The following is a 26,677-nucleotide window of genomic DNA, read 5'->3' on the forward strand; positions in this document are numbered from 1 at the left end:
TTACAGTACTAATTATCAAAAAATAAAAAAATGATTATAGGTTACATCAATGATTACATATATATGTGGTGTTGATTAAAATCAAAGTCATCAATATTTTACATTTCATATTTCTAGTTACACATATTTACGAATGCATAGACAATTGGAATAACTTTTACATGTTTTGTTCGAAAATATATCATGTTACCTTCCTTTCACAATTATTTAGTTTTTTTCTCCTTTATTTTAGTACATACCAAAAGAATAACGAAACAAATTTCATATAAATAATTCTTTGAACTTAGACGCTATATAATTTTGTAACCTTTTTGTGTTTTGTCACGATTATCAATTACAGCAACTTTCTATATTTCAACATTCAAAGCTTTTACAGTTTGTGTATTGGTGATTTACTGGAACAAAAATAAATCATCGGAGGGGTAGACTGGGTCGAATGACGACAGTTATTGACAGTGGTCTTAAAAAGAAAAAAAAATGTTCAAAACAGTTAAAAAAAAACACTTATAACAGCGGATTGATAATGTAACAAAAGTAGTAGTTGTAAACAAAAACCCTGAAAAGGTACATGTATCAGTGTGCAAATATACGACAAAACATGTAGTGTTAATTTATTAGAAATGCCGAAGCAAATCCTATGTTTAACTATCGCTTGCCTTTTTTCTTTGTATTTCTGTTTATTTATATATTCTTGCATAACTAAACTCAAAGTGCACACATACTCTTTGGTCGATGATAAAGGAAAACTGTACATGTATTGTTAGAAATATAGTTCAAGTTATTCTGAAAAAAAGAAATGATTTATTAAAAGTCTTATTGCATGAACTTATTATTCAAAGACACCAATTTCATTAACATATGTAAATTCGTTCTATAGATATTTAAAACGAACATGCTAAGAAATTAAATAAAAAACTTTCACCAAGGATGCTTAGTTTGGTGCAAGTATCGATTAACAATCTAGGTACAACACATTTAAAAAAAGTGTACAAGCTTGAATATACATACTGAATATATATTAAAAAAAAAATTAAGTTAATTACAATCTCAAAGGTCAATCACATATTACATCTGTATATACATTATAATGCATTATAGTGCAGTCGTTATACAGTGCTTGTATAACCATATATGGATTCAAACACGTGCTCATAACATCAGCACACCTAGTTCTGTTTTCATATGTGAAACTGCATATAACAGCGGTATCTTATTTCGACAGATTGAACAGTGAATTCTGAATACAAATGATCATGCAATAACAGACAAAGTATTTACAAAAGGTACACATTTCATTTACACATTTTCGTGAATCATTTGACGTTTTTTTTTGTAAAGAGGACACACTGACAAATGAAAAACATTGAGTAGTGCATGAACTGCTAACCGTTATGGAACATATAAAAAAATATAAACCAGAAATGATGTAACAGAGGTTTAAGTGAACCCTAATTAAATCATATTTTCGGGATTGTTTTCTCTGATTATTAGAACCTTCGCTTCCACTAATGAGATATAGCAGGTCCTTCATATACCTGTATATCGTTTCATTATGATACGATGACAACCAATGCATCCAGAAGCCAGTGTCTGTTTTGATTCACCATTTTTCAGATTTCCTTTCCTAAGAAAAGTAACAACTTGCTTATTTAATTTTACTGTTTGTAGGAATGCTAATTTGGAAATTTCCGTTAACAAAAATGAATATACGTTTTTATCGCAGTTTGCAATTTTCGTGAGAGTATATGTTTTTGTTATTTCGAGATTTAAATGAAAATGAGAATACATCCTCTCATGCAATTATATATCTTATTTTATTTTAAAATATTACACCTGAAATAAAACCCAGAGCACCTGTTTGGCATATTAAATTGCGAAAATATAAGTTCATTACATGGTTCTAATTTCACTGCACAAGATGCAAATTTCAACAAATAGTATATATACAATGATGATCAAGGCCAACTATACTTGTAAATCCAGCACATACTATATAAAGATATGACATAAAACCTCAAAACCAAATAATAGCTAAAACTGGAAGAAGGATTTGAAACGAAGTATTTATATATATTTTTCTTATCAATAACACTTTTCAACGTCTCAATACTTGTTTTTTTATAAAAAAAAACCTAAAGGGAATGTATGTATCGGTTTTGTTAATGGTATTTTTCTGTTTTTGATTTCAGATTTATGGACCATATTCCAAAGAGGGAAGACTAGTATATTGTTGATTTTAAACAATACAAAACGAAGAACGGTGTACAAATGTATGAGCGTCTAGATATAACAAGAGGTGTTAAAAGTAAATCTCAATTAGACATAATTTCTCATAATGGTGAGATAAAATAGACATGCTGAATTGAATATAGGGTCTTTTATAACATTTATGACTCCCCTAAATTACTGACAAGCTTACATCTTCGAAATGAGTACCTGTAAAATATATTGACTAAAAAACACATGAACAGTACCTATATTTAGAACAACTTTAGATGTAAATCGTTTGTTTTTAAACAGACTTATGGGGCAGAAAATATATGGAATCACAGGATTGCCAGTTTGAATGAGGAAACTTTAACAATGAATTAAGTTATAATTAGAAAATATATCAACAAAAAATGCATGAACAGACAAGTACGGTCCTATACAATTATTCTTATTTAAAATTCTACAACGCTACATTCGTGTTAATAATTTGGAAGATTAAATACAAATAACATGTTAATGAACACGAAATAGAAAAACAAAGAAAATGGGGTATCCATCCACGACACAAAATCAGTACATGCACAGCAAAAAAAAACACATACAAAGTTACTTTTATTGCTGTTTTTTATCTCAAAGTCAGAGTGAGGCATTTCAAAACCAAATTGATTGCTTGAGTTTAAATAAATTGAGTGTTTAAATGTTATACACACATAGCATTAGTTTCATCGAAATTTGAAACTAAAATCATAATATAAGGTGTACCAATATTGCGGTTCTTTTAAGATATTTGAAGACCAACTTGAAATACAAAAATTACAAAAATCTCACACAAATTTTTATCATTCTATCCATAATGTAGATATGTAGGAAAAATATTAAAGTACTTGTTTTATCAAAACGTCGCATACCAGTTAAACAACAGATACTTGGAATAACCAAACATTGCTATGCCCAAGAATAAGGATATTGGAAAAAATCACCAGCATTACTGGTTTTTTCTCAATCTTTGGTAGATTTACATATTCGCGGACAAAAACGCATTTGTGGATAGACGTGACTGAATGCCAAAATATAACAGATCAGTCAATAGAGGTTTTTTTTTCTTTTTTATATTAAGATTTTCCATTTTTTTTTCAATTCAAAAATTTACAGTAAAACAATATGTTTGCCTAATATACAATCTAATAATATTATTAATATTTCATTTTTTTACATTTTTTTATAGTTTCTATTTCACAGTTACTTTGATCGACACTAACGGTATCATGCAAAGTTGAAGAAAAAGGATTCAAAGAATACCATTCACTACTTAACATAGATTATACAAAGATTATTGTCTAAAATATATTTTTTTTAAATAACCCAAACCACCACTATATACACGTTCCACAGCAAGCATCAACCTGTATATTGTAGGTTTTACTTTTCTTGAGGATTTCCATTTTCTCAGGATGTCTTCTATCTGAAGGTACATATCCCTAGGATACCGTGTCATTGTCTCCTCTATGGAACTGATAGTAATTTCTAGCTCAATTCCCAAGAGTATGGCGCAATTACCAAGGTGCTTGGACAAACCATTTAAAACATCATCATGTGGAATTTCTTGCAGTCGAACATCTGCAATATCTACCAGAACATATTTACTTTATATAGTATAATAAATGTTCTGAAAGTATTAAGTAAGTATTTCATAGATGTATGTCTGTCGTTAAAATACTTAAGCTTAAGAAACCATATATTATCAGTCATAAAAATGTCTACAAATATTTACAGGTTTACTTTTAAGATATGAGATTTTGAAAACATGTTTGAAACCAATCAACATCAATGGACTGAAGCAACAGACACAAAACTGTGGGTAAAACAAACATCTTCTTTTTTATATTAAAACATTTCTCAACAACTACTTTTTGAGCATCAAAAAACCAGTAAAAACTCAGATGCTCAGTACGGATAGGCATTTCCGCCAGAAAATGGAAGCCCTCGATTTTTTACCGATGGGAATGAATATACTCCAATTGCACGTGCTTTGCTTAATAAAAGTTGAATGTTAAAGATGTATTCTTCTGAGGTTTTAGTCTCGTTGAAATCTCGTTTGCGAATTATTTCCAAAACATGTGATACAAGTGGAAAATATCGATAAATATATAAATATTATAATCAAACTAAACTCTGTGAAAAAATGGTGTACTTACAATAAGTAATTTTTGAGTAATAAAATTTTCAAATTTTATAACCAATCTGGTATGTTTCATCAGCCAAAAAGCCATAAGGTAAGTATTAGTTTGTACGGTCATTTTTTTTTTTTGGTATACGAGCCAGTATGAAGTTTCAAAACTACAGACTTTTTGTGACGAGTCCAAATGTTGAATAAAAAGAGGACATGCTTGCACTCTAAAAATTTGAAGCCAGTGTGTTCCACTATTGCTGTCATTTGTATTATACAATCCATCATGACATCAAATTCTATCGGTTGATTTATTGATAGTTGCTGTTAACTTCTAAATGAAATCTCTGTATGGACAGTAAAGCTTTAGTTGTAAGCCTATCTTGTCTCACTGGACAATGGTATATCAAACAATGTATACTGATTAAAGGAAAAAAAAACCGAAAGAATATGATGTATTGCACATGCGCATCGTTCATAACATATTTTGTATCGTTTTTGCAATAATATGATTTTTAAGTTATCATCTAAAGGTATAACCGATTAAATGGGAAAATGTATTCATGTTAACTTTCACATACCTTGGGTAAATCCGTTTATGATTAATAAATGTGTTTTTGGAACCCCAAACAATGATAAAAAGTTTGTTGTTTTACCCAAGTGATGATGACATCCTTATGTTTATTAACTTGTAAAACTGGATAATTCCTATTCCTATCGGAAAGTCCCTTAACAAATAGCAAAAGCAAAAGCTCAACCACACCAAACGAATGGAAAACAACTGTCATATTCCTGACTTGGTACAGGTATTTCCTTATGTAGAAAATGGTTTTAACGCTAGCTAAACATATCACTTGTATGGCAGTCGCATACAATTTCATTATATTTAGTTTGAAATTCTCGTTTGAATGTCCCTTTGGGATCTTTTGCCTCTCTTTAAAAACTTTTTATGTATCTTGCACTTTTACATACTAGTTGAAATGGAGTTAATGAAAAGGAAAATATCATATGGAATACGACAGACGAAACGCTAAACTGTACGATTAACACATGATGTAAACGAGAAAACTAACATTCTGATTTATAACACTGTCCCAGGTTAGGGGAGGGTTGATCGCTCACAACCATCTTGAACCCTGCCATTTTTTAAGTGCCTGTTCCAGGTCAAGAGCATGTAGTTCAGTGGTTGTCGTTGGTTTATGTCTGTCATATTTGTTTTTCATAAATTGTATTTCATTTACTCCATGTGTTCATGCTAATCTAAGTATCCGAATTGTTTAATTCTTAATTTTGTGAAAAGTCTAATTCGAGGTCATGGTGTTAGTTTTAGACATTTTCACAGCATAGCCTGACATTCAACAGTCATTTACTGGAAAAACAAACACAATGTTTCACAATGTAACTTATCAAATTACAAGCACTTATTGTCTGCTTTAATGTAAATGTGGTTAACAGTATGTATATGGGTCAGAACAGCCATCTCACACACGTATGAATAACCATGGTGGCAAAAATTACTTAATGGGAAACCTTTCCCCCAGTCATAAAGAATACCAAGAGGACCAAAACATTTGGAGGGTCCTTTGAGCAGTTAAGTGGCGTTATGCGACTGAATGTTTTGTTTTTGTCAATTATATCGACAATCTTTGATAGTTTGGTAGAAACTGTACACATCAACAATGAATCAGTAATGAAGAGCTTTACTAAAGTATATAACTGAACCATTAGATGACGCCATATATGAGTAATTGACCTTAAATGACACGTTATGACACATTTTCAAAATTTTGTCAGTAACTTGAAAATTATTTAAGATTGGTGAAATTTGTAACCAGGACAATTATGAACCATGCAACATCTAAACAATGAGGGATATGACGGAACAAATGAATGACCCTTCCTTAAATGATCTGTTTTAATCTTTGTTTTGCGTCTTTGTCAAAATAAAAAGCAGCCATAGAGAAATTGTAGACCAAAACATTATCAGCAACACAAGATCAACAAAAACGATATTTTGGTCATTTTTGAAAAACAGGGTCTGTAGAGCCTCTAGCCGTTTGCTTTTTTTAAAAGCTCTTTCCAATTTCCAAAGAGATCGTCCGCATCCAATTGGGCTTTATCAAAACTTGGTTTCTAAGATTGTCCTGACGCCTCAAAGCATAGTGTCTCTAAAACGATATACTGAATGTCGACCGACTGACCTTTGAATACCTGTGCGCTTGGACTGAATTCATCAAATTATGTGTCGTCATTATATAAATCGGATTACAAAGTAAGTGACTTAGAATTTCAGTAAAACACCAAGTCAGTGAAAAGAAAACGCTGTACCACATTTATACGTATACAATCTGTACTAAGAGTGAACATCGTGTAACTATCGAATCATGTGATACACATGTGCCACACTGAGTATATTTGCCAACAATTATGGTTAAAACTTAATTATAAGTCAGTACTGTGTCGTATGTAACTTATAGTAATGTAGGTCTTACCAACTAAACCTGTGTCTTCTCTGAACACCTGTATGGAAATTGATGCAGAGAGTGAATTTGATTATACCTTACCTTATAGCAAGTGCTTAATTATGCATTCTATAACTAACAAATAAGTAAATGTATTAAAATTTAAATTGTAAGAAGAGGTTTAAAATAATTCTTTATTGCATTGTTTGGTTAAACACTAAGAAGTAAAGCAAGGAAGGCCTATATTAGGTGAAATATAATGGATTAAGTGATATCATATATAAACAAGTCTTTATTGTCTGTCTAAAGTATGGAGAGTTAAATGAACTACATGTGTGTAATGTTTACAGTATGTATAGACTGAAGGAATTACTTGAAGCTCAAAAGGGGCGAGAATTGTTGCATCAATAAGGTTAGCGCCATCTGCCGTGCAAATCCACAATTAGTCAACATGTCACAATCGAGAATGGGTCACAAACGGTAAATTACAGATCAATCAACTTGTATATACATATCTTAGACTGCGGAAACGTGTCTCTATTAAGTTGAGACACTGACACATCGTATCGGTCAACCAATGTGTGATGCAGTGCCGATTTTTTGTTGTTCTTCCTCATAAATCTGTTTGATCAGTTTTAGTGAGCATACAACTGTTAACAAAATCAGTATAGTGTTAACATGCACGACCTTTGAGTATTAACTGATATATGTTAACATCATACGACGGAACGGAGAGCAATTTACTGCTGAGAAATGGGAAGTTAAATTTTGAAAGATGAAACCATCACGTTTGTCATAGAATCGTGTTTGAAGTCGTCAAATTGTGTCAATATTGAAGAAAAGATCACAAAAAAAAATGTCTCTATATTTAATGTGTTGTTAAAAAGGGTTTTGACAAATCAAATAAGAAATGGCCAATGCATTTGACCAATGTTGTTTGAAGCAACAATTGCAATAGTTGTGCCAAAAAAATATAAAACATTATTATTTCCATATTTAGAGTGCAATATTATTAGTTCACTCTGGTATCCTTACTAATTATGTTTTAATTATGTTGATACTGCACATGTCAGATTTTTAAATTATATTGCTTTTCATCAAAGTCAAATGTTACTTTGATTACTGAAGTTAGTTTGTCATTGAATTTTAGGGCCAATATTGACCATTCGTGAACCTACAACATAGTTACAAACCTACTTTTTGAATTTTACTATATGAAATTATCAGTTTGTAAAAAGTGCGTGTCCCTATCGTTTACCTGGATTAACCGTCATTAGGAACGATCAACCGGAAATATTAAAACGCCGAGAATGTATGAGCACCAAACTACATGTGTAAATGTAGGAGCTATCACACCAAAAAAGAAAAGAAAAGAAAAGCCATATCCATTTATGTCTATTTTCCTTGATGAAGTTGCAACCTTGTTTTTTTTTGTAAATCTTAATTATCAACGGAGAATAAAATCATATCAGTACCGAGCTAATAACCTCTGGAATTCACTGTCTAACAGCAGTGTTATCGATCAATGCGTATATACCAAAATAACACTTTATTCATTCGATGCGTCCGAAACGTAACTAAATAAAACGAATAGTATAAGGATTTCACTATGATGAAAAAGAAAATGAATTGTGCAATAGAATATTTTCAGAATAATAAAATAATAAATCGTTCCATCAACCATACACAAATGTGAAATCACCGGTTAAATCGGTATAAATCATTAAATATTTAAGTTTTTTTTCTCATTTCGTCTTTCGAAAAAATGAAGACAACAAGTTTGAAGCAACATCAGAATGCTATTTTGATATTCTCAATTTAAATTCTATACCGTTGTTGCTGGAAACAAGCCCGTTTATTTTTGTACAATTAATGATGTTGTTATGTTGCTGTATGGAATTGTATATGCCGTACAGCCACCTATCGCAATAGTTTAAAGTGTAGAAGAAAAGATTTATGTCACGGACGCCATGTTGAATACATTAAGCCTGCAGTCAGTACCTGTGAGCGTTTAAACCGTATAATATTGCATATTACTGTTTTGTTTCGCATATATGAGCTTTTGTGTGATGTATCATGCAGTTACTTTAGAGTTAAATTTGTATTGTATGCTCTATGATGCATATGTTTCTATTCCACTGATCGAGACTTAAACATGGAAGGTAAGATCTGATGCAATACAATAAGTCACATCACATCCTGATATTTGTATATCAAGACAAAACCGTGTTAGTGATTTTATTATGTACTATCTTGATAGGTTGTTATCTAGGATTTTGCTATTTATGACGATATTTTGTGAGTTTGTCAAACGTTACTTGTGTTTACACTTGGGGCGATTGAGGGGTTGACATACTTTGTGAAACCTGTTTATTTATGAGACTTTGTTAGCTCATTTCGTTGGATAACGTTGCTAAACAAACAAAGGAAAAATCAAACCTTGCAAAGTAAATGCCTTCCATCTTTAATGTGTTCTTGTGCTTTAAGCAAATCATTAAATGATTTGGAAGGCTTCTCCTTCAATGCCATAAATCTCATAATCAGAGGCTGCTTTTGGTAGACATATTCAATGTCTTCCCACTCTGTCGCTTCTATCCCAAGATACACCATTAATTCTTTACATTTATTGATACTTAGCTGCTTGGCAAGTCTTGCAAGGTGTTTGTCTGTTGGTGTCTTTATCAGAATGGTTTTATCAAGACCTATGAATTAAGATAATTAACAAATTACTGATTTACGTAAATAGACGTTGCAATGATGCAAATACAAACGATTCATTCATTACATCATATAAAGAATTATGTTTCAGCAATATATGATTTATTGAGGTTTAGTCTTAATACCATTAACGGTAAACTTCTCCTGCATCAGATGTGCAATTGGACAGTTAATGTCAGTGATGCTCGAGGCCGTCATATTTGAAAATATTTTACAAAAATGGGGAACGAAGCAACTTAAACAGTGTTGGTAATATCCCATCATATACATCTGTTTTTTTTCCAAATGAGGTAGATAACCTTAGTATCCAACTTCAAATGATAACTGCATGTATGTATATATATATCGATCAAAAAGAGTGAAATTTTATAGACATTATTTTATGTATACAAGAATATATAATTAAAGAATAGATGTCAATGTGAATATAGAGTCGCTACATAGTATAGTATTTTGCTGTTTTAGAAAATACAACAATAAGATTATCGTTTATCATGTTTATATAACCAAAGGTTTATATTTTAATATAAAAAGTCTTAAACACGGCAATCTGTCAAACACAAACTTGTCCTTATGTCTGGTCTGGAGCAGACCTGTTCTCAGGACTGCTCAAAAGAAAACCTATTCACAGATCTGGTTTGGAGCAGACTTAGTAGGTCTGCAGCAGTCCTATACAACCAGACCTAGGTCTGGTCTACCAATGTCAAAGTGAACTTGTTTGTCTGCTTAGCATTTCTTAAGTTAACTTGGAAAACAGTCAACAATTCTGATCAAAGTTAACGTTTGAACAGGTTAGGAGAGCACCTAATTGAACTTTTGGTAGTTTGCTTAACATAAAGTTCACTTAAATAAATTAGTTGTAATCACTCATTGAAATATGTGCTATTGAGAGACATCATCAATATATCTGAGTTTGAAATTAAAGAATTTTGCAATATGCTTTCTCTTTTTGTCTATAAGAGGTGTCTGTATACATTTTGGTTCATTTGAATACAAAAACAAATCGGTCAGTAGTGGTGCAAAAGTAGTATCAATTAGGTTACTGACTGCCTGCTGAAATATTAATCCAACTAATTCAAGAAATATGTTGTCAATCAAAAAGTCCAGCATTTTGATGCTATCATCTTGGTGTATTTGTTTTGTGGAATTTGTGTGTTTCTTTACAACGTAAGATTGTTCATGACCCCAAACCAATGAATTGGTATCTTCAAGTCCTATTTTGTACGACAAGCTCTGTTTGATTAGACGATGTAGTCGATCTTTCAGTTTGGCATGGGGGATAGTAGTGTTAGAGATAGAAAAATCAAAGATTGTAATTGGAGGTTTTGAGAGCAGATCTTTAGACTACTCATATGATTTCAACGTGTGGTTAATTAAACTTCATCACAGTTTTTCCGACGGCAATCTTTTGCTATGGAAAAAAAGATGGTTAGAACTTAAAAAAGATGTTAAGTTGAATATTTTGATGACCCGGCTATATATCATTCTTTATAAAAAAAAATGGGAAGTATAAAGATGTGAGATTGTCATCATCCTATTTACTGTTGATACAAAAGAGAGAGGGCCGGATTTGTCCCCCTAATTGATGTAGGGATATACGCGGGTCCCCAGTTTTGCTTTGAATTCACCATCTTTTATTTATAACAAATTGATATGTACAAATCAAAACTATATTGAGTGAGGCATTTTTTGATGGAATAGCAACACGTTTGTCGAACAGAGAAAAAAAAGCATCAACAAACTCGCTCCTCTCAAAAGTATTAGAGACACGTATGATCATTTCATATCGTATATCACGAATGCGCATCTGAATTCATTACCGAACAGCTTTGGTCAATTCGGATAAAATGTCTAGTGATGTGGTTATCCATTTTCTGGCAAAGTCCTCAACTGCACAAATAAGTAACCGGAAGTTCTTTTCCAGTTGATCTATGACGTAAAATATTGCTAATATGGCGAGCATACAAACCTTTTTCAGCGATCTCTACTTGAACAAACTACGTTTTTTCATCATCATTGAATGTAGTTATCACATGTTTAAAATGGCAAATGATATGCAATGTCAATAGCGATTGAAAATGGTCTGTATTTACAGAATTTGATGGTCAAGTTACTTTGAAAACAGGTATCGATAGATAATAAGTATATCACAGTTTTACAGTTTTTACAATTACATTTACAAATAAAACAATGCTGCAACTTGTCATTGAAACCGAATATATATTTGAACTGTACGGAACATGACCGAATATAGATAGAATGGTCTGAATATTTTTAGGTCGTCAATGAGGAATCTGACCACTAAACCAAGGTCGTTTTTAAGACATATTTTGATGTGATCCTAGGGACACCTACAATATATCTCATTAGGAGTTGTTGAGTCCTTGACAACATCCGATGTTATGTACAACTTGAAATAGCAGTAAGTGTAGGTTTCGATTAATTTTCTTAAACAGTTGAATTTACTCAGGGTTATTTAAAAGTCTTAGATCTAAAGATACCAAAATAGTCGTCTGATCTGTTCCTCAATGAGATCTGAACATCGGTAAACTATATAACTACCGTTTTCTTTATTTAAATTATTTACCTGTACAATTTGATTGACATTTTTTCTGTGCCTGAAAAACGAAAATTGCACTTTAAAGTACCTCATAGCGGTTTTGTATCATATTTTGCACATAAACATGTAAATAAACCGTCACAGTTCAAACAATATCTAAAAGCGTTACCCCCAGATGATACAAGAACATTTTAAATGCTCAAGTTGTTTATCATCCTAGTTTTGTTATTGGGGTTTGTGTTTGAAAAGCGAGGATTGTAGTAGATTCTATAACTAATCTAATGAAATGCACTGTTGCTATTTAGAAAAGTATCTTCATCGTATTAAGCCTCCTTATATAATGATATGTATGTTTTTTACTACTAATCATGCTCATGTATTCAGACCCACAAGCCGTATATCATATCAACGTCCATAGAAATTCTTCTTGCATGCTTACAGAATATTTGAAGAGACAGTACACCATTTGTTCTGCATATAAGATATACTGTCCGTTTAAGAGACGGCGATGTATCGGGAGTATAGGCTGATCAGGTAAAATCAGCACGATTTGTCATAAGTAGAAACATTTTTTAAGGTACCCACTTTTATCAACATATACATCAATAATCTGAGCTGTTTGGAAGACGTCTATAAAACAGAACCCAACGACATAATTAAAAATATATTTTTGTTAAATGACACGGAAGATGTTACTTACCTTATCGAAGAACCATAGCCGAGAACATTTGGTATCATGATTAATTCCTTTGTCACAGACCCAGTGTGAAGCGTGTACTGCCTTTGAAATGGACACTACACATGGAGATCTGTCACAAACCTCTCCAATGTCAATCGGAAAGAGGTTTGACACATTCATTTTTCGGTAGCTCTTTCCAATACTGCTAATATAGAATGTTAAAACAGCCTCTAAAGTCACTGTCAAACATTCTTGGATACTTGCAGCAATATTTGGAGAGATGAAATGCTTAGATAACTCGTGTGTAAGGTAGATGATGACCCTCTTATCCTCTACTATTATTCGTAATTCGGTTTGTTCATCAACACATAAGACGGCTGAGGAGTGGTACAATAATGGACAGTCGTTCAATTCCTTGATGGGCCAGATACCACTTATCGCAACAATAAGTTTAAAAGACAATGCTGAGGGTATGGACGACTTCTGTAATCGATAGACCAAAGATATTGTTCTGTTTGAAAACGATTTGTCATTCAGAAATGATATTGGCATTCTGTGCTTGACTGTGCATGGAACTAAAAAATAGTCTACTTGTGTCTTACTCTTAACTGAGTATCTTTTAGGTATCACCAAAACATCGAGATGTACGAGAACCTGTATAACGAACGTCTTGAAGTCGTCATCTGGAAAGTGATCGTTGAATGTTTTCTGTTCCCAAAGTTTCAAGAGATCTCTTCTGTATATCTTTCCAGTATCCGTCATTCTACTTAGAATGTTTCTAAGGATGTCATCCTCGGGCCAAAAGATGTCATCTGTGATGAATGACCTCAGGATGTTGACCAAGGCAGGTGGATAAAGGATAATGAAATTATTAAGTTCTGGTTGATTGAAGTACATGATTTTGCCCAATGCGTGTTGTGTTAGGAGAAATTCGTCTAGTTGTTTGTCAGAGAGTGCTAGATCTCCATTCATTGTGTTTGCTTCAGCTAAATGTGTTTTAAGTATAAAATTGACATTATCTTTCTTCATATTGTTGATCAGAAGCTCGAGAGGAACCCAAACCATAGGCCGTCGTATTCCCCAAGATGGCTGGTTACGGGCAATGCTGACTAGCTGGTTTTTCAAATTCTGAATTTCCTGATCGTCTTTGTCTGTACCATTTATGAAGAAAATGGGATCGAAGACAAAGTGTTTATTCCTTTCATGGGCACCAAACATTTCAGTGACTTTCTTTCCAAATTCAATTTTCATCTTCTTCTGCATATCCTGGAAGTAAAATGATACTAAAGTAAAACATAACATAAACTGCTAACTTTAAATAACCTATACTGAGACAAACTGCAGCCAAAGATTCATATGTACTCAGTTAAAAGTATTAATCAACATTCAATGACACATGTTTTCAATATATTATAAGTAGGGACATATAATCAGATTAAACCGCACCAATGCTCAACTGAGTGTTTTTGCAACGCTGCCATTAATACGAAATAAAGCCCATTTACTTTTCAATAGGATTGCACGCAGGGTTGTGCTTAGCATACACCCGCTCGCTTTTCTATATATCGACTAACAGGAAGGAATTTAACTAACATATCCGAGGTGCTGTTTATTTACTACAAACATCTAAGTACAAAGACATTTCGTTTTGCTTTCAAACTTTCATGTACTGCTTTTAGAATAGTGTTAGTAACGATGTGGATATTTGTGTCTGTATCTTTTTTACTTTAAAAAAAATGTGTCTTTGAGATCAGTCTTTTGATACTACATGCACATAAACCAATGCTTACCTCCGAAAGACGGTCGCTATGCGTTGCAGCAAACAGAATCATAGGCATAACATCACTATCATCGACACAGTAGGTGAGTATTGAATTGACCCAATGTCGCACAATAGCTAGAAAAAAAATGAATACTACAATTAATATCGTCCTTTCGTTTGCTTTCATTACCTATGCGATACTTACCGGGCCACTTACCATATGTTTCCTTAACATCTTTATATAAATCAACCTTATTAAGACATTTAAAAACAGACATGTACGAATAATGAAAACAGAATGTAAAACTGTCTTTGAATTGAACAAAACATTTTGCATTGCTAGATACTTAAAAGCTTACTATACGGATGGATATTCCTCATTGTTGAAGGTCGTACAGTGAATTGTGTTTGCTAATATCGTCGTCATTTGTCTAAAGTGGATTATTGAATCATTGATCAATATACCGCATCTTTTTGTTTTTTTAAATATATACTATCATGACTGCCAGGTGTGTGCTTTATAAATACGACAATAAGTTGCAAGTCTACATTGCAATAATAAACAACAAAAAATCCTTCACTCACAAAAGTTATGTTGAAAGGTAGAGTATAATATTTGTTATAAAAGCAGTCTAAACGGATTTTGTAATATTTTTCTGTCACACTAAAATACATTATTTTCATTCTTACTTTCGTTAAATCAAATGTATCAAAATTGGTATTACTCTGCTCAATTAATGGATGGTCTTTTTTGAAGAAAAAATGTAATAATACGTTTGCGTCATCGAGGTTTATGCAAGGTGCAGGCTGTGCAAAAATATTTGAGAAGAAGAAAGCTCTTAGTATGTGCTTTCAGAGAGAAAGAAAAAACCGTTTGTTTGTTGCAAAAGAAAAAAGGTAAATACTGTGTTCGTTTCTTTATAAAAAAAAATTTTTTTCTTATCAATCAAACCTGCTATAACATTTTATTTTCAATTTTGAATCGATGAAAATATTCCTTTCATTTTAATAAAACAATTCACCATTTTTTCATCAAATTTCCTAGTTTAAAAAAAAAAAACATCTAAGAAAAAAATAAGTTTGAAAGTTGTTTACAGACACCACAATTCAACCCTTCGAACTTGCTGGACTACATGTTCCATTTTTCCATTTCTTACAGCACTTCCGTCATCATTAATGGACTTGACGAAATTAAAGCTACTGCAGATTGAAACTTTGTAATTTCTAGATAGCTGAGTGATTGTATATACAAACCACCGATATAAACGAAAAGTCAAGTCTTTTTTGTTGTTGATACATGTCTTGTTTTGTGGGATTTAAACGAAATATGGTGCATAAAATGAACCGGAGGCGAGCAGATAGCAATATTTAAATTGTACTGTCTTTCGGAAAATACGAATACATTGGGAACTTATATAAGCTACTGTTATTGACAATAATGATGAATGAGATAAGACCACATTAAATAGGTGAAATTAGTAAGATAATTTAAGAAATATTTACTAAATAACTAAAAAAATATTAAATATATTAAAAAAAGGGGGGGTTCAATTCACCAAGCGCCTGTGGCTTGTTACCTTCATTTGTCTTCTTAAACAAGTTATGAGCTTTTAACATCGGTAAACTCTTGTTGTCTGAATATAACTATACCGAACATCAGAGTACTTAGATATCATGTATTGAAACGGGTTATTTTTTTTTAACTGAGCATACGTTATATTTATTTTTTTTATGAATATTCGTTTAAATGAATTCATCAATATACACAATAGTATTGCAAAATAAATTTGAGAAAGGAAAGGTGAACTGTGTATCGCGTATGCCACACACGTGTATAATGAAATATGTAATGGCGTAAATTGCAATTTAAAAGTTTAAACCACTCAATGATTGTTAATACCCTGTTTAATTTAAGAGTTGTGCTTTTTCAACACAATAATTGGATTAAGTTTATGATCGTTCTAATTGTTTGATGAAATAAAGTAACCGCAAAAGATTCATTACATTAATTTACATTAGATATGTTAATAAATGCCATTTGTATTATTGTTTTTATGTTTTTAATGATCTATGTTTTAATTAAATTAAACATTGTCCATTGTCATTTAGGTTATACTTACATTCATTAGAAATGTCTCCCGTAGGATATTCCTTCAGTGGTTCATGAAAATCCCTACTACCATCAAACATCACGACAAATGTCCCGCCATGCTGAACAAATAACTGATGGGTCATATCATACGATCGTTGACCACCAAAGTCGACCAGATCTGAAGGTGCAATCTTGATTTTATATTGACCACTTTTAACTTCCTTCAAAATGTCGTCACGTACTGCATAGGCTTCAATTTTTTTCATTTTTGGCAGACTGATCGATGTAGCTTTTTTTCTTTCAGATATGATGGTACTTATCCCTGGTAAATCTTGAGATTCCCTTATACAAGCATCGGATGAATGAGATACTTTGGAAATTGGACTGATATCCTTCATTATCATCTTTACATTTGATTCCATATTATCAGATGACGTAGCTGATGGCACAATCTGCTGGTCCATGTGAGTGTAAGAACTTTGACAAGTGCTTGTATCACGATTTGGCCTACCCATTACCACCTTGGTCAACACATTTTGACCTCTATCTTCTACAAGAAAGATTGTTAAATTTTTCGGGAAATACTAGACACAAATTGGGATCGTTTATCTCAGGAAATCAAATATATAATGAAGTAAACCAATAATGACACAAAAATATATGTGCATATTGCATTGTTTATTTGATGAACAAGATCAGAGAGTTTATGTATAGATTACTTTATCAAAGCTTTTTAGATGTAATGTGTTTCAGGTTTTATGTGTCTCTAACCTAAATGGGAAAGTGGTTTAATAAAAAAAAGAAGGGAGAAAATACACTATCGTTATACTTAATTATTATATAATTTTTTTTTGTTTATTCATGTTGAATAACTTCAACTCTCTTTCGCTGTGTTATGAAATTCTCTTTCTTACAATTAACCATATTCACTCAGTACAATTTTCAAACAACATTTCATGTACCTCCTTTTAAAGGAACCATCTCAAAAGTTTCCAAATTGATACCATTACGCCCAAAGTGTATGACTAATCCATCAGTTGATTTCCATGTAAGTGGTATTTGGCTACCAATAAGAACACTTGCTAGGGTGGACTTTCCACATGCACAACTTCCACAAAGGAAAACTCTATTTTCAAACGATTCATATGTTCCAGTGGACAGCAGTTTGCTGAATTCTTCAGAGGTGCCAGCAAAGGGAAATAAATGAAAAGGGTTTACTAAAATGATAAATTGAGAATCATTATCAGTTCATTGTTGTGTATAAACTGAATAATGCATAATATGTTCTATCCAGTAATCTAGTGCAGTATTTGTGTCAATTATTACAAATATTTTTATTTTCAAACAGTGGATTGACTGGAGTTTCAATGTTTGAAAACTGGCAAGATCATTGCTTACCAATGACAATATATTATATATATTTGTTTTATCTTGGAAATGATATCAATGATACGGGATAAATTTGATTTCAAATATTGATGTTTGTAAAATACAACGCAAAAAAAATAGATATTGGTCAAATAATGCAGCCGTCAATCGATGCTATCAAAATACAGTTGCATAATAATGAAAAATGATAGCAATACTAATTATAAAGCGCACAATTATAAAGATCAGATGGTCAGGAACACTTGATTGTAATTGAAGATAGATGAAGCATAAGTCCTCATAAACTTTTTATGGTTTTTTTTAATTCTTATATGTAACAACGACTGCACAGCCTTCAACCTATAAATTGGCTTTTTCAAGTTTAGATACCATTATAGTCGTCTTATGTTTAATTTTACTGACTGTGTATTATTCCCAATTATGAAATGTTGACTGATTGTGGATTCGCATGATGGGTGATACATGCATATCAGGAGACACTTACCCTGTCTGCGTTTCCAGTTTCGCTCCTTTTTGAGTTGTTTCAATTCCCTTATTGTTTTGTTTGTTACTTTTATTTGTCTCTTCTTAATCGATTTACGAGATTTGATCATCGGTAAGCTACGATCGTTTAAATTCATCGCCTCCTTTAACTTCAACTTATAAAAATCAGCCTTCGTTTCGGATCGATATACATATATATACATTAAAAATTGTTAGACACTTTTTTTAGTCCAGCGCTACATGTATCTTAGAAAATAAATCAGATTGTATCCAGACAACACTAATATAAGGTACAGTCATAAGAAATAAGGTCTATAAAAGTTATGCAAATCGTGTGTTGGTTTGTTTCAGACCAGCAAATGTATAAAAATAGTAGCGGGAATCTTGAATGATGACTTACAAAACTACGTAACAAATAATTAGAACCGATACCTCGACGATGACATTATATTTTGGAGCAGATAAAAAGAAGACCCGTAAAAGTTTCGAGACTTGCTAATTACCATACATACGTCTTCGAACATTCACAATCATTATGAAAAGTTATCACTGATATATATTGCAAACTTACGGACACTTTTTTTTTTCAATTTCAAACATTTACGAGTTGGGGTCATTATACCGTTATTTACACATCAGACCGTACTGGGTACTGGAACTTTGGAAACTCAAAACCAAGAACTTCATATCGGAGAAAAATGCAATATATACCCTCAATTTTAAAATTCATTCATACATTTTTTTTATTATTCAAAACTATCAGTCAAAAAGGTGTTTTACAAGGATCGCCAGTACTTCACCTCTCATTTGATACCTTACTTACCATAATATATTTTACATAGCTTGATATGTACACCTATGCACAGAATTTTTTTTTGTTTTAAACATATTCTATTTTCCTGAATGTTCTTATTTACCAGGCCCGAGTTGTGCTGTTACATATAACATAGTCTATCCGAATCAGTTGCCCTATGCATACGTTATAACAGTATTCTAACAAGTTATTTAACATTTATCTGGATGTACCCAGTGGTTTTTTAAATGTTTGCATTGATTGTTGCAAGCTTCAGTGTGATTGTCGGGTTATATTATAACTAGACATGTTTGTTTTCTAGGCAGATTTATTTTATTGATATTTCTCTATTGCATTGTTCATCAATTCACAGTTCTGGTATGATCGTTAGCTTGCAAAGAATTCCGATTAAACCGGTAATAGAGACCGCCTCAAGCTTGCAGTGATTTGAGAGAGTGTTTTTGTTTCGTATTGAAGGCCTCAATGTGACTTCGAGATTAAGAACAGCAAAACAAACGCTGTTCCTTTATTATTTTTTTTCTGCTTTTCACATACTAATTTTGTGTCATAGATGGATACCAAATATCCTTTCTTTCCTATTACACATCAATACTTACATATCTATTCGTGTCATACTTTTTTGACAAAATTGTACGAAAGGGAATATAACATTTTGAATGGCCAAAAGGATATTTGCCATTTTATCCAATGGAAGACGCTGACTCTTTAATTACATAAACGACAGACATGTTTCAACAGTGGTTTCCGAAACAACTACTTCATGATGGTATACAAAAGGCAAAACGTTTACCAAAACAAGAACTAATAACTCCGAAGGAAAATTGAAAAAATGTCACAAGTATTTTATTTATTTACACATATTACCCGAAATTACATAACATATTTAACTCCATGCGATCAATTATCCCGTCCTTCAATCAAATCGAGAGAATAAAAAAAAAAAAAAAATAGATCCAAAGAATAGAAAATATACAGTCGACGGAATCCTACAAATCGGAAGAAGCACTTGACAAGGGCCACAATTGACACAAATCAGGGTTAATTTTCAGTGAAAGAATATAATGACACTAGATCCAGTGTATGCTCAAACGGATACAGTTTTTGTATAGAAACCAACAGTAAAAATAATCCTAAATGGGAATATATTCCATAAAACGCAAATATTACCTGTACAGATACATGATGTAAGTCATTCACTTTTACTTTTACGGATCCCTTCCCTGAATTGTCCAACAAAGTATATAGATTCGACCAACAACAACATTTGTGAACGGGTTCATGTGCACAAAGAACACAGAAAAAATCCCCAATATCGGAAAATTCCACCAACGTTTTAGATGATATATAGAAATGTTAAATGATACCGTTTTTTAAATGAAATAGAGAAAGTAATGCAAACGTAGAAGAAATTGAGCACTTTGTTATAAAAGCAATTACCCCGATGCTCACTACCTACTGCAAGTACAGCGTAAACAATGACATACTGTTACTAAACCTCATCAACAACGTTCTCAATAACAGTCCATTAACAGTTTTGACAAGTCCATTCAGATGAATAAAAGCCCTAGACACTAAAACACAATTTATCACATTTACTATTGATTGTTTTTCATAGATATAAACAAGTTATTTGCTTGGGGTATTGGTTTTCATTTGAGATTCAAAAATTGTGTTTCCCATGAAAGCTGTAATTTGCACTAAATTATTCGCATTTGTACGCATAGTGACACACTTAACATTGCTGCCTTCCTGCACCTTTGTGTTGTTTGGTATATTGATTTCTATATTCACATGTAATTCCAACGATAAACAAAACTTTTCGTAATCTAGACGATTAGTTTACAAAAATAAAAGAAAGACAGTAATGACCTTAAAATTAATGAAAAATTCAAAGTAGTTCATTTCTCGAAAGTCGAAAAGACAATTGGTTGATTGATTGTTTTTGTTTGTGTTCTACACCGAGTTGCAAATATTTCGTGCATAGTCAGTATGAGATCAAAATATCCAATGAGTGCCTTAGGTAGGTCCTGCAATAGGTGATCAACTTGGATGTAAACATATACTTTTGAACTAATTTCAAACCGATTAGAACGAAAAACAAGAAAATGGTTCATATTAATGAATAAACAGTTTTTGAAACTTTCATAATATGTAGAATATGTTTGTCATGATGGTACCAACAAATGACTGCTGAAGAACGAGGATTCAATGTCACAAGATTATACGATACTTTTGTGTATGAACTTTAAATAGGACATACATGTATGTGACATGTTTCTCATTACGGTTGGGACTTTTTTGTGGTACTTCCGAAGTTTCGGTTCTTAAATGCAATTCGAAGTTTCAGAATCTAATGCATTCTGGGATTATTTTCAAAAGCGTACACCAAAAGGTTTTGATTGGCTAAGAACGCTCTATACAATGACATTTCAACCAATGACAAGACGCTATTTTCATTTAGGGGTACGAACAATGAAATTACCCGCAATCCTTTGGGTTCTGAAAACAGCGAACTGAATCTATATTGATTTGTTCCGCATAAGGTATTGCTATGACAAGAAATGACTATCCCTATATTTAAACTTTTGATGAAACGGCTTTTGTGGCTTGAAAATAATCTAATATACAAAGCCATTGGATCATGCCAGTGTTTTGCCTCCAATCACATATATAATAAAGAAAAACACAAGAAACTTAAATATCAGAAGTGATACCTATTCCCATCATGATTGATCACATTTGATATTTGTTATCATGTTTAATCGTCTTTGTTTGCTGCAATATTCTATTAATGTCAAATTACAGTCCTTAAATTATTAAAATATGTTTTTCAGCCTGTTGTGGTCATACAGTATATACAGAACCTGAAGTTTCAATGTTTGCATTATTGTGAATTTAGATTAATAACAACATTCTTCTATAGCTAAATGACAGCTTATGTTCAAATTATATTTTGATTGTTTTAAGTTTGTTTTGTTCTTAGTGTAGCAATTTATACTTTACAGTTCATTTCATCACAAGCTACAATATGACTACCTGAAATTGAAGAATGAAATTAAGGAAGAAACAAATACACTAGTGGTCTGTCTCCTTTTTTTTTGCATCTGCTTTTCAGAAGAACAAAGATATCTTTTTTTTACTTACATATGTCAACCGGATACCTTACTTTCCAAAATATGGTTAGATAACTATAACAAACGATAGCATTTTGAAAATAGCATTTATCTCCATTCTTTGACAATGTTGACCAATTATGTTGTTTTCTTACGAGAAACGCAGTTTGATACGTTCCGACATGGTCATTGCAAACAAAACTCCTACTTTTGAAAACTAAAAATCCAAAAAATCAAATATACAAAAACTGCATAACTTAACGAACAATGCTTTACTATTCTATAAATATGTACGATTCATAAATCAACATGACAAGGTTTATGTTGAAACACAGTTTACCTCCCTCGTTTTCAGACGTCTCTTGTAGTGTTTCGTCTTGTTGCATAACAGTCGGAGTGTCTTTAGGGCCTCTTTTGTCATTGGTCATATTTGACTGCAACATATAAATACAATGTATAAATATCACTAGAACCTTAAATTGGTATAATTAAATTGTAGAAAATAGTAATCCATTAGATTGAATTTGTTTAGATAAGAAAACAAAACATATGATTGGAGATATTTAAGACTGTATTGGTATCTACTTTAATTAACAGTTAAAGCAATACACGTTCCTTAGCTCGTATTTTTCCAATCTATGTGGTGTTTTTTATTTTTTTAATCAAATAGATAATTATGGTCTTACCTTTGGTTTCCCTTTAAACAGTTTCCAACACCATTAAAGAAGTAATAATTTACGGGATATGCGTACACAGATTTTATTGGGAATTAAATCTATACATGATCGATAAATCTGTACACAACGATCTGGAGCGTATAATAAGCCCGTGTAGAAAACAAATTCTAACGGCAAGATTTTATTTTCGATATGGACACTCGGAACATTTTCAATAAGACGAAAGATAATTGATATGTTTAATTCTAAGGTTGTCTTCTAAGGTAAAAGGTGTTGCTTTTCCGCCGGGTTTGCTGTCAGTTTTCGGTAAATTATTATGTTAACTATTCATGGGAAACATCCAATGTCTATTAAACAGAAAAGCCCACGTTTGTGTTATAAATTAATTGGTTATTACTCTACAGTCTGAAAAGATTTGTGAAAACGAAGAACAGGTATCGCTACGAGACTGTATAGTTGTATAACAGCATAGTTCGTTAAAGTTAAACTGAAATATAAACACAAACAAAAACAAAAAAACACCTAAAATGGTTCTTGACAAGTAACAGGCACATACATATTCCAAATCCAATAGCATGACATGTGGTTTCTGTTTTGGTTTATGTATTTTAGAATTGAAAAAAGTCAGTTCAAATTTTTTGTAGTTGTTTTTATTCTATATAATGCCATGTCCATTGCAAAAGATGTCAAGCAAATATTCAATTTGATTGATTACATTTTTTGTGTTACTTCATAATTGTAACCGTTCCGTTGAGTTCTTAATACCTCACAAGCAACAACTTTGATAGTATAAAACTGCTGTGTTTTATTAGGACATAAATCATACCATATATAATAACATGTACGGTACCATTCTTACTGAATCAATGCTCATTTCGACAACAAATGTCTCTTCGGTGATGCTTTGGGTCTAAATATTTGAATATCCAAAACTTATTAGAATATTGAAAATTTTATAAACAAAAACAAAAGACAAAATGAATAGCAAAAGCCGTGCTTGGAATCAAAGCTTTGCATGAGGGAGATATTTTAATTAATTTCAAATAATTTCAAGGATGTTTAAACTGCAAATTTAAAAACTTATATCCGTATTTTCATGCCAATACCTAAGTAATGGCTACTGTGTCGTAAACACTCTCCGGAATTAGCAGTATTCCAGCACAGGTACATGTACCGTCCGAGTTGTAGGAATAACATTAACGCTACCAATTTTACTGTACAATATGTGTATTTCTATAATAATTGTCTCTTTATCTGTATCTGATATTTAATATCTAAAAATATTCAAAAATCCAAAACTAATTAGGAAATTGATGAGCAGATTAAACCAAAAAAAGTCAATGCCGGGCAAGGAATCGTAACTTTGCATCAGGAAAATATATTCCTTAATTTCAAATATTTCAAAACTTGTGAAAAGTTTAATTACACAATATGCGTGTATATATATCTAGAACAACATTGTAAGTTCAGCTGTTTATAAATATATATGAATAAAATGAACAAATTCGCAAGAGACAACATTTAGTACTACGTTCAAAATCACATATTCTCTGACGTTCTTATTCCTCTTGGCGCCCATTGAGCCGATGTAATTGTGGTCCATAGCAGTTTGAAGAACATTTGTTCATATAGCGCCGTCAAGACGTGCTCAAGAAATAACTTTTTTAAAAGTTTTTGTCCTTCTTTTTTTTCAGTTTGAATCTGCAGGGAAAAGTGTCTATAGATCTATCTTTTGTGTAGTATAAGAAGGTTTGTTCGCATTACGTATTACAATAGGGTTGTACGAATTGTATGTTTCAATAAAGGGAATAACAATGCATCTTTTTTTCTTGACTTAATGATTTAGTGGTAAAGTGTTTGTTTTTTTTTCAATACCACGAGTCACTAAATCTTTGGGGCAAATTTGCCCCTATAAATAGTATTTTAGTTTCTGTAACCGTTGTTTCCATATTTCGATATTTATTACTTTTGTACATTTCTTTTGCATGAAAGAGGAATCAAAATAGTCATGTTTGTTGGTTAGTTTTTAGGTAATATATGATGTCTCAATGCTTTAAGTTATCAGTATACTTGCTACTGTTATTATGGAATTTCATTGAAGGGCTTATGTTATAGATTAGTCTGGGATCGTTTGTAATGCCGTGATTGTTTTATTCCAGACTATAAAACAGTTATCTATGAAAGGATTCCGTTTTTTTTTGTATGTATGCTGAAAATACGAGGTCAAATTCAATCTTTAACATTTCATACGTATTATGGTCAATAAATCAAATCGCCAAATTTCTTATGTTGGCGAAACCGTAGTTCCAATTGCCAGGATAATCAGGTCTGAACATAAAGGTGAATTATTAGAATCTATTTTTTTTTATTAAATCGGAAAAAAAGAATAGCTTTAAACAATGTTGCAGACAAGATGAAACACAGATTAACTCATTTTCTTTAGTTTGCTTGTTTGCCTTGGATTTACGATTCTATTGTAAACAAAGTGTTCAAGAAAAAGTTGTATAGTGCCCATAATTGTGAGGTATTTTATGTATTTTGAAGGAACGTTTGAACTTCTTCGCTAATTTCGGTTATATTAGCTATTGTACGTTTGTATGCGAGAAAAATGTATTGAGAAATGTGAACATGGAAATGACAAATATCAAGTTTGAAATGAGAGATTTTAACAATAAAATGTCTCTCTCTGTCTTACGTATCCAGAGATATCGAGACTACTGATTTGTTATGCTGACAAAACCGTTTGTTGTACAAACAAAACTGACATGTCATCATGATCAAGACTTATGATTTGAAAAGAAGATTCAGTATTTTGAATTAAAATAGGAAATGTTAGTACTAAATTCAACCGACAAACGTATTGTAGTGAATGTGTACCGATATTTCTGTCATTTATATTATCATTTGAATCCATTCTGAGTTACCAAATTAACTAATGTAAAAGACATAAATCATTGTTTGAGTACAAATATAGCAAGTGTTGATTGGTACGTTCAAACATTGGTGTTATACAAACCATCATGATGTATCAAAACTACAGATTTTAATGCCGATTCAGTATTTTGAATAAAATATTGGAATGTTGTCTCTGTTAATTACAGTTGACAACATTTTTTAGTAATTTTGTAATGATATTGTTGTCATTTGTTATACAATCCGCTCAGAGTTACCAAATTTAAAACAAGCATATAATTTTCATTATCAAGTACAAATATGACCAGTGTCAATTGATGTTGGAAAATATATTGTCACACAAACCATTCTTAGATATGAAGACTATCATTTTTTGTTGTTGTACTCGTTCATTACTTTGAATAACAAATATGAAAGTTGGCACTCTGAGTTAAAGCTGACAAAAGATTTTATATAAATAATCCTGTGATTTATCATGTTTATATTAAACAATTTATCTCTGATAACCACTTTCAAAATATCAAACTTTTGATGTCAATATAACACTTATTGGTACTGTTAATCGATGCTATGATAACCAATGCTTAAAAAATGCATAAAAGACTGCTATAGGTGGGTGCTTCCCAAACCTGTCGAA

The 26,677-nt window shown here is 31.8% G+C and overlaps 1 protein-coding gene and 2 long non-coding RNA genes across 3 annotated transcripts in view; all 3 read right to left on the minus strand.

The window, feature by feature from the left end:
• Positions 1-2,884: 2,884 nt before the first annotated feature.
• Positions 2,885-9,536, minus strand: LOC127711527 (uncharacterized). The gene is made up of 3 exons (XR_007986779.1): positions 9,280-9,536; positions 6,871-6,898; positions 2,885-3,837 (listed from the first exon to the last, which is right to left on the minus strand). It is a non-coding gene; the product is annotated as an uncharacterized LOC127711527 (long non-coding RNA).
• Positions 9,537-12,441: 2,905 nt separating this feature from the next.
• LOC127712877 (uncharacterized) lies at positions 12,442-16,997 on the minus strand. Its single transcript, XM_052219480.1, has 4 exons — positions 16,680-16,997; positions 14,588-14,694; positions 12,819-14,063; positions 12,442-12,450 (listed from the first exon to the last, which is right to left on the minus strand). The coding sequence occupies exons 1-4, from the start codon at positions 16,915-16,917 to the stop codon at positions 12,442-12,444; spliced, it is 1,599 nt and encodes a 532-aa protein (XP_052075440.1). The 5' UTR covers positions 16,918-16,997.
• Positions 16,998-22,790: 5,793 nt separating this feature from the next.
• Positions 22,791-26,677, minus strand: part of LOC127711999 (uncharacterized) — a 70,652-nt gene continuing 66,765 nt past the window's right edge. Inside the window, exon 3 of the long non-coding RNA XR_007986921.1 lies at positions 22,791-22,884. This is a non-coding gene — a long non-coding RNA (uncharacterized LOC127711999). The remainder of the gene's footprint in view (positions 22,885-26,677) is intronic.

This window comes from Mytilus californianus, unplaced genomic scaffold (assembly GCF_021869535.1).
Source record: "Mytilus californianus isolate M0D057914Y unplaced genomic scaffold, xbMytCali1.0.p SCAF_8, whole genome shotgun sequence".
NCBI classification, from domain to species: domain Eukaryota; kingdom Metazoa; phylum Mollusca; class Bivalvia; order Mytilida; family Mytilidae; genus Mytilus; species Mytilus californianus.

Excerpts from the sequence above, each read along its gene's own strand:
- LOC127712877 (XM_052219480.1), bottom strand. The coding sequence starts at position 16,917 with ATGAAAAAAATTGAAGCCTATGCAGTACGTGACGACATTTTGAAGGAA. Across the intron at positions 14,695-16,679 it reads GGGAGACATTTCTAATGAAT|CTATTGTGCGACATTGGGTC; the intron begins GTAAGTATAACC and ends TTTTTTTTCTAG. Across the intron at positions 14,064-14,587 it reads ATAGCGACCGTCTTTCGGAG|GATATGCAGAAGAAGATGAA; the intron begins GTAAGCATTGGT and ends TTTTACTTCCAG.